This window comes from Equus caballus, chromosome 1, assembly GCF_041296265.1.
Source record: "Equus caballus isolate H_3958 breed thoroughbred chromosome 1, TB-T2T, whole genome shotgun sequence".
Taxonomy (NCBI): Eukaryota; Metazoa; Chordata; class Mammalia; order Perissodactyla; family Equidae; genus Equus; species Equus caballus.
In genome coordinates, this window is record NC_091684.1 from 52279547 (window position 1) to 52296103 (window position 16557).

The 16557-nt window shown below is 40.6% G+C and overlaps 1 protein-coding gene across 5 annotated transcripts in view; it reads left to right on the forward strand.

The window, feature by feature from the left end:
* Positions 1–16557, forward strand: part of ARID5B (AT-rich interaction domain 5B) — a 175599-nt gene that overhangs the window by 124407 nt on the left and 34635 nt on the right. For 4 of the 5 annotated variants that reach the window (XM_001503500.6, XM_005602398.4, XM_005602399.4 and 1 more), the window contains 3 exons: positions 8098–8210; positions 14323–14527; positions 16454–16506. In XM_001503500.6, coding sequence (XP_001503550.1) covers positions 8098–8210; positions 14323–14527; positions 16454–16506 — 371 coding nt within the window. Of the gene's footprint in view, positions 1–6046; positions 6698–8097; positions 8211–14322; positions 14528–16453; positions 16507–16557 lie in introns of those variants that run through there. The other variant, XM_005602400.4, reaches the window with a different exon arrangement.

Below are 16557 nucleotides of genomic sequence, written 5' to 3' on the forward strand. Positions count from 1 at the left end.
CATGGACTAGAATGAGTGGGTTTATTGATTGTAACAAAAAGAAGAAAAGAGAGAGACAAAAATTAATTCTCTATGTTTAAGAGTTCCTATCTTTATAAACTTCATAAATTATAGAAATCAAAATGTCCTTAAAAAGTATATCCAGAGTGGCTCCTTAAATAGCCTAAAAAAAAAGAGACAAGTATCAAGTGTCTTAAATTAATACTCTATTCTTATTATAGACAATCGTACTAAGAAAAACTAAATCTATGTTTATGGAATAGTTTTAAAAAAATTAAAACGTGAGTTATTTCGAAATCTTAAGAAAAAGTATATAGTAAGCATTGAAACAGCACACTTATTCTAATTATAATAGCTTTCATGCAGTTTCTTCCTCAACATCCAGCCTGATCTCCATTAAGAGAGGAGCCTAGGGTCCAGGGCCTAGAAATGGCTCCTGGGTACCTGGATTCTGGGGAGATGAATAGTGGGAGAAAGGAGTTGCCAGGTAAATATAAAAGTGGAAGTTTGAGTCACTATGGTATTCTTAGAGTCCATTTTTGGGTTTGCTGTGTTTGTGACTTTATGACAAGACCTTGCAGTGGGGAAGGAAATCAGACCCTTTGTGTGCAGTATTAGCCCTGATACAGCACTGCCACCTGTGCCTTAAAGAGCAAGCTAAGTCCTCAGGTGTCCACTCTGCCCTGATGTCTCTTTACAGGCTATTTGGAATTTTAAGGCAAAAGAGTTTTCCCATAGGCTCCTGATGCCATGGTACGTAGACCTCATCGCCCCAAAGACGAATAAGCGTTTGCAAAACTGCCATGAGCCACCACCTCCAGCCCCTTGCGGGTCCTGAAGGTGTCCTTTCACTGAGAATTATCTCACTGGAGGATTCTGTGGGTAGCCGGAACAGACCAAAAGTAAGGTGAGAGTTTGAAAGGCATGGATTTCAATCTTCTTCCCAATAATTCCAAAATTCTCTCCTTAGAAAGTCCATCTTCTGAAAACCCAGAATCTATCCTCACTCTACCTAGATTTAGCTCCCAGATTTTCCCTTTATTCCAAAAGTGGTAGTAAAAAGAGTCTATAAACCCCTTCTTCTTTGCCAGCGCCCTTGTAGACAAGCCTATTATAGACTTCTAGAACATTTTTGCACTCCTTTGGATTTCACTACATCATTTCAGAATAATTATAGATAACATTTGGTCATTTAAATTTCTCTCCCTCTCAAGACACAGAGGGGAAATAAAGATAGAAATGTGCCCATCACTGCTGGTAAAACTTGACTGAAAAAGAGGTTTGCTTGTGTTTTAATGGCAAGAATGCATGGAGTCACATGCTTCCAAACCAATTAGCAATACAGATGAGCTAGCAAGCCGAGCTCCATTTATAGGGTGGGGGAAGGGGAGAAGTCAAATAATCTGTGTTTTTAAGTGTTTCTGAGAAATGAAGACCTCCAGGGCAGAGAGAAGGCGGATCAGGAAATAGCTATGCAAATCACATGCCTATGAAATTACTAAAACTTTGATCAGGGGCATTAACAATTGCTCCAGCATTCATAAGCCTGAAACAAGGAGTGAGTAAGACTAGGCATGTTTTGGAAAGGATTACAAGAGTGTTTACTTACGTGGTTTGTTGAGCAGTCAATGAAGTCCACGGCTGTTTTGGACTTAAGCTGCCTGAGAGCAGTGCAGGTATGACAAATGCAGTAATACATTCCACTCTCATTAGTGACTCTCGGGGATCTCAATGATTTTGACAAAGAGCCAAAGTGACTGGACCTCGTATAAAGCCTGCTTCATTCCCCCCCCCCCCCCGCCCCTTTCTAACAACACAACTGCTTCCCCTTCCACAGGAGGTAGAAGGGGACCTGGATTCTGTGAGAGTGCAGTTCACTGGAAATGCTAAACTGTAGTTAGTAGGCACTGTGGTTCAAGCAAAGTCAGGGTATGGTTGGGTTAAAACAAACTTGGAAACTCAAAGCAGCCATGACATCCAAAGTGGCAAATGGACGCCTTCCTCTGGGGCATGTCCATTGGACATTGTTCGTGACTGTGTGGTTTTGGGTTTTGGTGGCATTTAAGAGTGAGGGTGGCTCTCGTCTGGAGTCATAACTCCCAACTCATCTTTCTAATGCCTTTATTGGAGAAAAAAATTATTTTAAAAAGGGAACTGTCAGAAGAATTGCAGAAAATAATAACTCTCTTGCAGCATTTTTTTTTTTTCACCATGCCTCTTGCTTTAAATTCATCATTTAAATGAGAATATCCCAGAAGATGGAGTTGTGCTTGCTAAGGGCCCTGTGTGTTTATATCTCAGACAACACAGTAGCTTCTCAAACATTTTTATTGGGATGTGGAGGATTGTTTATAGGAAAACAGAATAAAAGTAAACTTGAATATTCTTAAATCTGTATGTAATTAACGTTCTGTGAATTCAGGAAAATATTCAACCAATTAACAGACGTTGAGTACCAGGGGCCAGAGTTTTCCGGCATCACTGTGTTGGGTATGGAGCAGTGACTGTATGGAATAACTGTGGATTTGAAATCAAAATTTCAGGGAATCATTTATGAATTTTTAAAATAAAAATGTTGGCTTTAAGTTAAAACCAAAATGAGAGCTGCTGTTTTTCTTTTCTTTTTTTCCAGGTATTTGAAAACTGAAATTCTGTAAGAGATTATCTGTGAAATGCCTTTCTTTTATTACACCCATAAATTTCAGGAGTGGCTTTGATCAAGCCTCCTGCCATTCTTGGTTTCTAAATCTTTTCCTCATATGTTAATACCTTTAAAAACACTCATCTTATTTTTGTTGTAGTGAAAGAGGAAGTTTCTAAATAGTCGAAAGGGAAACATTGAAAATAGAACACATTAAGTGATAACTAAATTAGGGTAGGGTTGTTTTTTTTTTTTTTCCAGAAAGAGCAATGCTCCATGCTGAAACTTGCCAGAATATTTTAAGATTATTGTCTATAAAGAAAATGTACCAGAGAATTGAGGTCCTCAGAGGAAAGGCATTACAGAAATGCAAAGTATTATCAGTAATGCACACTATACATAGAACGTTTGTCAGTCTTTAATACTTCCATCAGTGGAGTTTAGTTTTCTGGCTCATGTTTAGCGTTTAAAGCACACACATGCACACCACACACACAACTTACAAATCAAATGAGTTAACGCTCTGCCGACTTCCTCTAGACATTGACCCTGGGGGTCAAACTCTTAGGAAAATGATGCCTGGTTTTCCATTCCTCTAATTCCAGTCCCCACCAACAAGCAAGTCCTATCTCTGAGTGGAAGCTCACAGAGAATTTCTCGAGAGAATATGTAGCTGCGTTGGCAACAAAATCCTCTCTGCAAAATAAGAAGAAAGTGTTGTTAACTGATGAGTCAGTCCAGCTTTTATAACAGTTTATCTTCGTGGTATTTCCAAGAGCATAAATGTTATAAAAAAGAGAGATGGTCATGACAGGAAGAACACAGTAGAAAAAAAACAGGAACATTTAAGCCAAAAGCAATTGACTTTGCCAGTAACTGGTTACATTTCCTTTGTTTTATTATTATTATTGCAAGAGTTGGGGTTGAGATGAAAGTTTCCCACACCTGCACTGCCCTGACACATAACTTATCAGAACGCAGAGTGAGGTAAATATATTATGAAATGCCTGCAACTCTCTGCTTCTAAACTCTTTAAGAAAAAAACCCGAAAACTTGTTTTGCTACATTGTCTTTCAAAAAAAGACTGTAATTCATTAATAGTGGGAGGAGTTCAAAAAAGGAAAAAACAGAATACACGGGTTGGATGTCAGAGGAGTCTGGAGCACTGGCGGTAGCTGAGTCTCCTGGGATTAGCACCTATAGAAATAGAAGTGACCTCACAACGGTGAATAGTAGTTAATTTCGTGGCACTGAGTAAGAGGAACAGATGGGCAGTCAGAGAGGAAAGATGTTTTTAAAACCACAGAGATCTTTCACTGATTTAGCAGAAGAGTCAGTGGCTGTCTGCAAAGGGAGAATGTGCATGGTGCTCTGACTAAGTTTTATTGGAACTCTGTGGCTGTAGTCTTATCACCCACCGCCGAATCAACATCGAGGGGGACCCTGCTCCCTGTCAAGTGTACAGGATGCTGTTTGCTTCCTGGGATGGGCTGCAGCGCCCTGGAGCTATGTGGTACTTGAGAGTGTTTTCATTTGGGCAAAGCTCCCTGGTGACTGCCAGCCCAAGTTAATAATATAAATATCTCATTATGAGACAGAGTAAGTGTGTGTGTCGGTCTGTTGAAGAGAAGTTACTTAAAGTAGGGGCTCTGAATAAACTCCAGCTGCCTCATTTGGAATCCTTGTGCTACCAGTAACCAGTTGCATGACCTAAGACAAGTAATTTTATCTGGCTCTCAATTTCCTGGTCTATAAAATGGGAATAATAATCGCACCTTACGGTTGGCTTGTTGTGAGCTTTAAATAAGTGATTGTATGCAAAGCGCTGACTAGCACAGAGAAAGTGCTCAGTATCAACTATAATTATTATTCGTGTATAATATTGAAAATATTTGTGCAAAGAACATTGACTGAACTCTATGATGAGTCAGGCCAGGGCTGGGCAGTGGATTATATACACATGTAAAGGTAATGGGGCATTTATTGCTTCACGCTATTTTTTTTTTTTTTTTTGGAATAGAATTGACTAGAGCCAGTAACGCTCTCAGTAGGTGTTCTGCTGGCCTTCCAGAATGGTTTTGCTGGTAGAGATCAATCTCATTGAAAGCACTGGAGCTGGTGTAACTCTGGAGTCTTAAGATTTGGATTCTCTCAGTAGGTACAGAGCCCTTAGCTGTCAAGGAGAGGACAGGTTTAGATTGGTCCAGGGCTACTGAAAGGAGGTGGAGCTGTTTCTTATGTAAAAGAATTAAAGGCGAGAACCTCCAGCCTACCTCTGACACCACCCCACTGTAAAGCATTTGTTTTCACTGACCCACCTAGCAGCAAATGATGTGTTTTCTTGACCTTGTAGGAAAAAAATGTAGGGGCCAGAATTTTTGCTCTCCCCTAAAGCTAGCCCCTCAATCCCAAAGCTTCACCTGGGGTCTTGTGGATCCAAGAGATCTCGAATTGTATTATGGGACTGCCACCCTGTCCTGCGTGCTTCATTCCCCCTGGGACTTTGAACATCTGCTCTTCAGGGCATTTGTGCACTGTATGTGGGACAAGATCATGTCAGACACAATGGCTTAACAGTAATCTGCAACCAAAGGCCTTAGGTTTCCTGTCTCAATTCCCAGAGCAAAATCAAGTCCCTGGTGTATGTTCCCAGAGTTCAAGTATACATAGCAAAGATGAATAAAATTTTACCTCTGCCCAGAGTGACAGGTATATATAGGCGGTCAGGTTGCAGGTCCAGCTCGTGAAGACACGAAGGATGTATATGTGGGCATCTGTATTTCTGTTAATTACTTGTTCATTCAACAAATTCATCTTATGCAATGCCCCCTCCTCAGCGTGTGGGGGGGAGGTAAGAGAAGAATCCGTTATGTTCTTACCCTTAAGGACTCTCCAATTTAGTATAATAATAAGCCATAAAACATAGCTACAGTACAAAGAATACAGTGACACCCTCCATAAGAGAAGGTCAGAAAAGGAGTTCAGAGGGGAGACTAAAAGAAGTATTTGAGTTTGAGACGTGAGCGATTGGTGGGTTTTACCTAACTAGACCTGAATATCTGTGTTCTCGCCGTATTAGGAACAAAAGGCTTTTTCTCTTGATCAAATCCCATTTAGAGTTTAAGTCTGTGTGACTAGAATATTAGGTGCTAGTCTGTTCTAAATTTGTCATTCTCAGAATCTGCTAGGGAAGGACATCAGCTTCTCTGGTTTCTGAAAACAGCTCAAAGAATGGAGAAAATAGACCCAATTTGGGGATGACTTATTGTCGGTTCCCGGAACTTTTGCCTTTATTTAAAACAGCCTGTTCAACGCAAGTTCTATCTAAAAGGCCTTGGGGATTTGAAAGCTTTTCTGGAAATAAATGCCTTTTAGGTTTAAATGCTTTTTGCCAAAATGTTAGGAAGGAAAGATCATAGTAACAAGTCTTAGAACAGAGGCGATATTGTTTTGTTTCTTTTAATGAAATGCCTCAGACCTACCCAAGTTCTGTTTATTTCTGTCAGCTTTCTGCTCGGCTGTTATTTTGATAAGGGACGTGAAAGGACATCCTTCCCTCACGGTCATTAGAGTCTTAGCACTTGGGTCAGTTGTGGAAACACTTCTGTGCTACACTAAGTCTTCAAACCAAAACAGTCCACGCCCTGGCTCCAGGCTGAGGACCGACCGTGTCAGTTCATGGAAGGTGGCATCAAATTGACAGGGAGCAGGAGGTCAGGATCCACAAAACAGGCCGATGAAATCACCAGCCCCGTGCAGGGAGGTGGAGAGAGCAGAGCCCTCCCTGCCAGTCTGGCAACTCCGGCAAGTCCTCAGAGCTCATCCCACACACTCCGTGCTAGTCACTGCTGTGTGTTTACATGAGTAATGGAGCTGCCGGGGGAGGGGAGTTGTAAGCAGAGCGCTGAGCCTCGCAGCTCGCATTCGCATTCGCGGGGAAGCTGACATCCACACCAAGTCAAGTCGAGACTTCCAGGGAAGGGCCGGGAAGCAGTCACATGCTGTAGCTTTCATGAGCACAGACATCATCAGGCAGATGTTTGTCGACTGGAATGGGTAATCGCTACTTTCTCTTTGCTTGGTTTTTGTTTGTGAGTTTGTTTACCTTTGCTAATTCCAGGCTGGCTTTCCGGGATGGCCTTTCAGAGGAACGTTTCGGGGAGATGAGAGGAGAGTGGATTTGGGAAGGGAGAGGCTGAGCCCCAAAGCCACTTTTTAAACTTTTGCCTGATGGAGAAGGCGGCTCTACTTTATTGAGCTTTACCAACAGCAAAACTGCAATCCACACTAGAAGATCAGATGAGTGGGATGATTTTGTTTGTAAGATGAGCACAATGTAAAATGTCCTAAAACCACTGGCTAACTATGTGACATAGTAAGATGAACAACATTTAAGAGGGTTCGAGTTGTTCAGATTTGGCACAGTCATAATCATACCTTAAAGTACTAAAAAGTGTGGGTACCTTGAAAGGTCTGAAAGAAATTGCTTGGGGTATAATTCATTAGTTTGGAATTCTTGAAGGGCTAGTTGGTTAGTTGATTTGTTTTAATTTTGTTTGACTTGGGTGACTGATGAAGTTAAATGTAAAAGCTGACGCCAGACAGTCGTAGCCCTCAATAAACAGCAGCCTTTTTTTCTTTTCTTCCTGCTTTCTGTGTGGATCTTAAAGGGAATCAGGCTCAACATCAAGGATAAAATAGAACTTTGATTTGTGTCTTGTCTACAGCTTTTAAAAAGTATAATCTCCATGGAAGCAGGCTAACCCCAGTGTGATCTTTGGAAGTTCTTTTAAATAACCTTCAAGATCTTCATAAAAAAATATATTGAAAAGGAAAAGGGAGCACGCTGATTTAAATATATCTGCCAGATTTGTTGAGATTTGAAACATGCTGGTCACAAGATTATTAGTAAACCCATAGAATAATATTTTTCAGATTGTTAGCGTGATGCCTCTCTCTGTAGCTCTCTCTCTACTTATTTGTATCATAATTTTAGAAAATGCTTATGTCTCCACTTTTGAAGAGAGGTGTTTTCAATCGTTACATTACTACGATACCGTAATGGGCTGGCATATCACTTAGATTTTCTGAAAACAAGATAGAAAACAAAAAACAAAGAATAATCTCGGAGCCTGGCTCAGGGCTGTGTTTTCTAACAATGGGGAAGTGCATTTTCCTTATCATTATCGCTTAGAGCTAAGGGCTTCCCTTTATTTATATTAATTAGACATGTTGAAGTGTAATAGATCAGCTTTGGGAAACATGTACAGAAGTGTGTAGTCTACCAGGATGCAACCGTTCAGAGAGAGGAGCCTAAAATGAGGGTTGGCTGCCACAGACGTGTACATTTCTCGAGACAATCAGAGGGGACCACTCCTGTAGTACGCTTCTCAGTCTTTAATAAGGAAACCTATGCAGATGAAAATGTTTCTGAATTGTTCTCCATCTGTTTTCAGCGCCAAATCTTAAAGGCAGACCACGCAAGAAGAAGCCATGCCCACAGAGAAGAGATTCTTTCAGTGGGGTTAAAGATTCCAACAACAATTCCGATGGCAAAGCCGTTGCCAAGGTACGTTCGTTTGCTCCACGGTATTCGTTTGCCTGCATCTTTTTATTTTTCCTTTTTCTGCTTTCTCTCTGCTCCTGTGTCCTGGTGGCAGTTTTCAACTCAGAATCTGACTTTGGTATTCACAGCTCTCTGCTGAGTCTGTTGCTGCCACCTCCCCTCGCCTGGTGTCGGGAGGAGGGGGAAGTGTAGGCATTTTGATTAGTCAACACAAAGACTTCCCACCTCCCAGTTTGGCCTGTTGGGTAAAGGACAGATGATTAAGCGCCCACGTCACTGAGGCTGAGATTTCATAGTAGGTGACACAATGACATAGTTTACTCTGCTTGTATCAAAAATAGACCAGCTGAACCATCCTCTTTCTGAATGTGTTCATTTAAATATGTTTGAGATTAACAGAGGATGAAATTAGGAACGGCTAGAATTAATCTTTTCAGCTATTTTTTTTCAAAGTCACCTCTAATTTACCTTAGAGTAAAATTGAAGACACATAGCAAAATATTTACATGTATACATATACCCATGAGTATATTTAGATGTTTTTAAAGATCTCTCATAATGCAGAATGAAAGTCCAAATTCTACACTGTTTTTCAAGACCCAGCCCTGTTTTGCCTAAGCCTTCTTTGGAATCTTGAAAATGCATGCCTGAGGTATTTAGCACTGTGAAGGGTGAAGTGTCACTTCATATTTTTAGACTTATCCTTTTGACTTTTGTGGGCTTGGGTCAGATTTCCCTGGTTCTCTTTACGGAGTGTTTGCGTACAGGTGTTGTTTCTGTGCCAAAGACAGCAATAGCCCCTTTAGGACCTGAATTGAAGACTGCATTTCAACTGACATCACGTTTCCAGATCTAAGGACTAAACCTATGAAAATGGGAACATTTTGATTATTGGTGACCTTGGAAGATTCTGATGTAGAAAAACGTGAATTCAGTTCTATGTTGACCATCTACTGTTTTTCTGCCGCGTGCTCCACTCCTCCTACCAGTGTAATGAAGCAAATCCTAGACGAGCACATTCTAGAAATCTTTTCAAGGATGATTGCTTCATGGGGAATTTCTGAGGACTTTTTGATTAGGATTTCTTCATGCTTCTGAGACTGCAAAGGGTTAAAAAGAGATCGATCAGTAGAAATGTATATTTTCTGCCTAAAAACAAATCTGTCTTTCCCTCAAGTGATTTCTGTTCTGTTCATTTAACCTTGTGTGAGTGAGTCTACATGGATTCCAAGAATGACATTTTCTAGTAATTTGGACATCTCGACCCTAGAACTACCTATGTAGGACTTCAGCTTCCATGATCTTGAAGGATGTCAGCAGGAACAGTTTATTCCCTGTGTTGTGGTTTGCAAGATGCTGCAGAATGGAGCGGGAATTTAGGATCATAACATTCAGCAGAGCTTGTACTGCCAATACCTTGTGTTGGCACCCTGCCCCATACTTCTAAGATGACATCATGTGTTTATGCCAGCATGTTCTGTACCTGAGCCCAGCAGGATGAAGCTCCTTCTCATGTCATTTGGAGTCACTACCAAAGTATGCCTCTGGGAGTTTTGCAAAATTCATACAATTGATCGGAAAGAACAGCACCTCCAATATCTTTCTCCATGGAAGGCAGCTTCAGGACTCACACTATGACCCACAAAACTGCAGAGAACAAGAGGCTGTTCCATATTTGATGTTCACTGACATATCCTTCTTAGGAGGGGTAGTAGCCAAGTGACTACTGAGTTTTTTAAGTGACCCTTCCCACCCCACCTCCCACCAGTGCTGCCATTCAGAATCTTTATGAGGAGGAAGATCATCCTCCATCGTTGGTTGCAGTGGTGAATGGATGAATGTCAGGCTGCAGTCAGCTGCTGGGGACTGGTCTAAATGCCCAGCTCTTCTCAGAGCCTTGGATTATGGTCCTGCCTTGGCTGCTTCCAGTGGGTCTGGCAAGACCACTTCACCTAGAAGAGAGAGACTGGTAGGTATGAAGTATGGTGGGCTTATCTATTGGCACCAACCGACAGGTATAAAATCCCTACAGAATGAACAAGCCACATCTGGGGCGAGGACAACAACTAAAGAGTTTTCTGCCTTAAAGTGGTCTTTTCTCATGGAATGCTACAGTAGAAATTACAAGCCTGTGACCATCTGATCATTTGCTGAACTAGAAGCAACATTTCAAATGACAGTTTGGCTTTATGACCAAGACCTGTGTGACTGTTTTTTTCAAAAGTGCCTCAAATCAACCATTTCTAACTATGGATAAGTTCCAGCTTCCTGCAGCTCCACAGAGAAGAGCTCTTAGAGTGAGAACCCACTAGGTTTGTTGTGTGCATGACTGGAAAAGCAAGTCAAGCAATTTGCCTGTTCCTGTCAAAAGTTTGCACTCTCTTAATGAGAACATGAAAACTAGCTCTGCAAGACTCTGTTCTCCAAGGGACAGAGAATTTCATGGCTTTCCAAAGACAACAAAAGTCACATGGGGAAGAGGCTACCACTTCTCTGCAGATGCCATGAATGGGTCCAACTCAAATCCTGCCATTTCGCTGGGATCACCTTACAGCAGCAGATGTAGGGACCAAGGTATCTCAGCCTGGGTCTACAATGAAAGGCCTCCGTTGACAGAAAGCAAGTGACTTTTCACATCCTGTAAGCACTTTCCAAAGGCCAGAAGTACCTAACGGGTGATTTGTATTCCAAAAAGAACATAAAAAGGGAAACCATGGTGTGTAAAATGCTCTTTCATTTCAATCACAAAAATACTTTCGGTATTTCACAAATGGGATACTTTCATTATTTTCAGTATTTTTCCTCCCATTTGATCCTCAGAACTACTCCCAGGGATTATCCTTCCTGCTTTCCTGAGGGAGAAAATGAGGTTCTCCCAGCAAGTTAGTGACCAAATTGAAACTAGACACTGGCTGTTCCCCGCTGGTTCAGCACATCTTGCTGCCCCCGTTGAGGCTGGATTAGTTATAACTCTATCCAGTGAAAGGATGTGGTTAATATCAAATAGGTGGTGGTTCACTGAAAACGTTAAATGTGGATTCTTTAATTAGTACTTCCTCAGTCACTTTGGAAACCCCAAAGCTCTTAGTGAACTCAACAAGTATAAGGTGTTCAGGTCGGGAAAAACACATCTAGTAATTAACTGTTACCATCAAAAGGTTGGGCTTTCTCAAGGTCAACACGAAGACTGGTTCCTGTTGAATATTTCAGTAGATTAAAATGCTGAGAATGTTTTGGATAAATGTGGAAAAATGTAGAAAGGAACTTGGCCTGGTCGTGCCCAGAAACAGAATAATACCCTAAAGGGCTCATTTATGTTAACGGAAGAAATGTATGGAGCTGATCCAAGAAAGGAAATCACTGTTCACTTCCTTTGAAGCACCTGTTCCTCCCCCCTCCCCGAGGAACCTGCTGGGAAGCCCACTGACATTCAGGATGGGGTTCAGCAGGTGGCAGCCTGGCTTCACCTGGAGCCTTGTCTACGAAGCAAGGTGTCTGATTGACTTTGGGCCTGGTTTGCACACCCCCTCCATGCTTTCCTTCTGTTTCTGGGTGTTTCCGCACAGGTGAGGCAGAAGCTTAGGCAGCTATCTAGATACTGAGGGGGGCAAACTTCATACCCCCTTAACAGTAGTGCTTCTGATCTAGCAATATAAATAATGGCCCATTATCACTGCCAATTTCAGACTCAGCCTGTTTTATATGCCAACCTTACATCATCTACTCCTGTTTATACAAGACTGGGGCTCGGAAGGAGGGACACTTGAGTTCTAAACCCAGCATTCTGTACTAGCTGAATGAAAAAATATGTAACCTCACTGAGCTTCAGTTTCCTGGACTGTAAAATACAGCCAAATACCTCTCTTTTATGATTCTCATGAACCTTAGGCAGACTATGTGAAGTCCGCGACACTGTGTCTGGCTCAGTGCAGGTACTCAGTTGATACTGGTTTCCTTCCCTATGCTCAATATACAATAGAAGGAATGGGGCCCTTTTACACTTTGAAAACCACCTAGTTGTATCTTTTGCTTCTCTTTTGATAGATTACATTTCTAAGCTGTGGGTTTTGTAATACCTCATAATAAGATATACTTTTTTAACTGGAAGTGTGTTTTGACTATCAATTGAATCTTTTTTTGTAAGCGTCAGTAAAGTCTAGTGTTTAAAACTATAAGCCCTAGACGGAGACTACCTGGCTTCAAACCCCAAACCGGCCACTTACGAACTTGGATGTGATCCTGTGACCTTGCACATATTACCCATCCTCTGTGTACCTCTGTTTCCTCATCTCTAAGAAGAGAATAATAACCTGCCTCACTTGGTTGTGAGTGTGAAATGAGATAATACCTAAAAAGTGCTTAGAATAGAGCCTGGCTACATGATAAGCCCTCAGTAAAGGCTAGGGGGACAATACAGATTAAACTAAAGTGATTTTATGATTTCAAAAAGCCATTAAATTGTAGATTTCATCAGAACTTTAGACTCAACAATCTAAAATTTGGCAGTGAAAAATGATGATTACATCAAGTTTCCCGGGATGTTTGCCTTAATACAATGTTACAAAGTACCAAAGTTTGAAAATATTGTAAGTAAAAATTCTACATGGAAAAATGTTTTAATCCCATTTCCACAGCCCCTTAAAAATTAAAATCCTATCTACAGGCCCAGTTGAATGAGTTGTGCAGGAACCAGTTTTATTTTTAAGAGGACCATTCTGAAGATATTAAATGAGCCTGATCACTTGAGAGAATAAGCAATAAAGAAAACCCTTGCAGAAAATACACTTCCCTTTAATAAATAAGCATAACCTTTATGTTCTTAGCGCTTGGGAAGGAGAATCTGAAGGGAAAGAAAAAGAAGGGTCAAAAATCTGAAATGGAAAACATTGTCGAGTATGTGGGACATTTTAATTCATAACGTTTCTCCAGCACTTGCCCTCTTTCCGATGTTGGATATGGAGATGTAAAGAATACTGGAATGTACACATTCCCCGTGGGCGCACTTGAACTCAAAGTTGACCCTTTGTACTTCCCCTTTTACAATTAAAATAGCTCAGCAACTTAGCGTTATATTTAACAACCATCAAAGGCCTCTTGTAGAACATGGCAGCAAGGAGGGAACGTAGGTTGGCCGCTCGGTGTGCCGAATTCCATATTCGCCTAGAGTGGAAGGAGGAACATCTGGCACATTTACCGCCATTTATTTTTTAATCATGGAGCTTTTCACTTTTTTTCAAGCTTTTTACTCTTCTTGGGTTTTCAGCTGACCTCTAATCTTTCCTTTGAGGCAAGTTAACATCTCCTATTATATTCTCAGAGCTGACTGAAAAGCAAGAAGCCTTCATTAAAGAGTGAGATCTTTCCTTTCCTACTGAGGGTGTATCCGGGCATCGCCCTCAGGTGACAGACAGCAGAGACCTTGTTGATGTTCCTGATGCCAACATCTGCTGGCATTGACATGTTTTTCCAGGTTGCTGTAAAGGGTAACAACAAGATAAGTTTACTATAAAGACATAAACCTGCCTTTCATTTTGATACAAAGTACAAAATATGGGACTGTTTATGCAGAAGGCAGAGTTTATTCAATGACATTAACAGATGGTGCCCCTTAGGAAAATAAAGCGTATAAAGAGGCAGGAGAATGGTCTCACCAGATTCAGACACTGTTTCAGGAGAATGGTCTCACCAGATTCAGACACTGTTTCTGGTTTCACGTCAACATACTTGTAAAGAATCTAAAAGAGGCTGGCATAGTTTGGCAAACTATGGCCCACTGACCGCCTGTTTCTATAAATAAAGTTTTATTGGAACACAGCCACACCCGTTGGTTTACATATTGTCTGTGACAGCTTTTGTGCTAGAGTTGAGTAGTTGCAACAGAGACTGTATGGCCCAAAAGCCTACAATATTTACTCTCTGGCCCTCTACGGAAATTTTACCATCCCCTGGTCTAAGACAATTTATATTCAATGATGCCTCTAGAAAGCTATTTCAGGGTAAGGCTAATTTACTGGTTCGCCCTTCCCACTCAGTGAAAGATGTCACTAGCTGTGTCTTCATAAGCATTCCAGGGCTGCGCTTGATTTGATGTGGCATATTTTTTTCCCTTTTCCAGGTGAAGTGTGAGGCCAGGTCAGCCTTGACCAAGCCGAAGAATAACCATAATAACTGTAAAAAAGTCTCAAATGAGGAAAAACCAAAGGTTGCCATTGGTGAAGAGTGCAGGGCGGATGAGCAGGCCTTCCTGGTGGCACTTTATAAATACATGAAAGAAAGGAAGACCCCTATAGAACGAATACCCTATTTAGGTTTTAAGCAGAGTAAGTATACTTGTTTTCATTTCTGAAATATCAAAACTGCTTAGAATCTTTGAATTGGAAAAAAAAATTTGACTCAGGATTATGTTGAAATCCTAATCTAGAGATGATGCTCTCTGTTTATACTAAATCTGCAAATCATCCAAGCCAGGAATTTTTTCCCTGCCTTTTTCCGCTACATTGTTCCCTTCTGGGGCAGTTGCAGTGAGATATTTATAGGCTTGAATCCACTGATTATGACTGGAAATAGACATGTTGAAAGTTTCTCATTTTCTGTTTTGTCAATCTTGAGTGTCCGTAACGCCTTTCTTCTGAGATAATAATATGACGTAGCTTTATCAGGCACAGATGTTGCCTATGAAAAGACAGCCTTTAAAAGGAAGACGTTTAAAAGTGGACAAAACAACCACAAAAAGAAAACGTATTCCCTAAGCCCCAAATTTGTTAAGCAATAACAAAAACCTGATGACTTCAGAGGAAACAAGAAATACACAGATTTGAATCGAGGGTCCCGTTTTGAATTACTTTGACATATTTAAGTGTCATCATATATTTTTAGGTGGAACAGGGAACTCATAGCTGAACAGAATTCCATATAAAAAGAGAAGAAACCCAGATCCTGTCCTGATTTCACAACTGAATATATATTTTGCCTCTGTCTGGGTTTTGTGGCACACAAAGCGATGAGCCCCTGGCTTGAAATAGTATTTTCTCCAAATGTATCTTCCTAGATTAAAACCATGTGTCATTTTGATGAAGAATGTCAAACCTGTATGTTTTACATAACAATTTACATACCTAATAGCAATTGGCACTGATTGCAAGAGAACCCTCACAGCCATTATAAACTTATATAACTACGAATGATTACAATGTTTGTCTGAAAACTGGTTGCTTGAAATAGAAGTAAAATTAATGTACTATGAACAGCTTTGTTGCATTATGCATTGGTTCAGATTAAATCAAGGCCGAGGCAGGGCTCTTGATGGCTTTGAAACAGTGCAAGGTTCAATGAGGCTTTTCGAACGTGTTGTGTCAAAGAGCCTTTTTTGTTTTTTTGATTTTAATTTTATTCTTCATTTCCCTTACCAAGGAATTACTTGAAGTTCAATTTTCCCCTCTTGTAAAAAGAATCAAAGCCATAGCAGTCCCATTCCATGGTATTTGGTACAAATGAACAGGGTTGCTCGCAATTTGGCATAATTGTTTAACAGCGTAAACATGTGCACACCCTGAAAAAGAAATCTGTTTGAAAAAAAATGTTTACAACATCACACAGGCAAGTTAGGGCAAGGAGTGGACTCATGACTCAATTCCTCTGTGAACGAATATCTTCCTTCCCTTTGATCTGTTCTATCACTGCTGCCTCGAGGGTGACATACTAGTTTTCCTACTCATTGCAAGGCGCCACGTGTCAGTGAAATATGATATGAGCTTTTAATATAGTCCTGCCATCAGACATTCTATTAAGAAGGCAATCATATATTAAAGTCACTCTTATTTTTTGATTATGGAGAGTTCTTATCTCAAGGAAGCATTATATATTACCATTTAATCAATGGCTTCTAAGGGTTGAACAAGACCAACCCCAATTTTGAAATCCCACACTTTTCCCAAGGACGCTGTAACGTAGCTTCTCTTGGTCTGCTGATGGCAACAGGACTAAAACTGTGGTGTCTTTCATCCCAAAAGTAGAACCATTTCCATATTTGTGACTGTTTGTTAAGAAATATTTTAAGTGGTAATAATATATCCTGTTGTTGAATGCCCTTTGGCAAATTGTTTCCTAAGACATAGCTCTCTGGGGTACGTTAATATTTCTTTTTTTCTCTTTCTCATTGAAAAAAGAACAGCAAAATGTTTTAATTGACATTTCTTGGAAATATGTTAATGCAATGCTTATCTAAATACTTATTGTCCCTCTAACAGTTAACCTTTGGACTATGTTTCAAGCTGCTCAAAAACTGGGAGGATATGAAACAGTAAGTGTTTAAGCAACTTAAATGAAATAATTTTGCAATCTAACTCCCCCC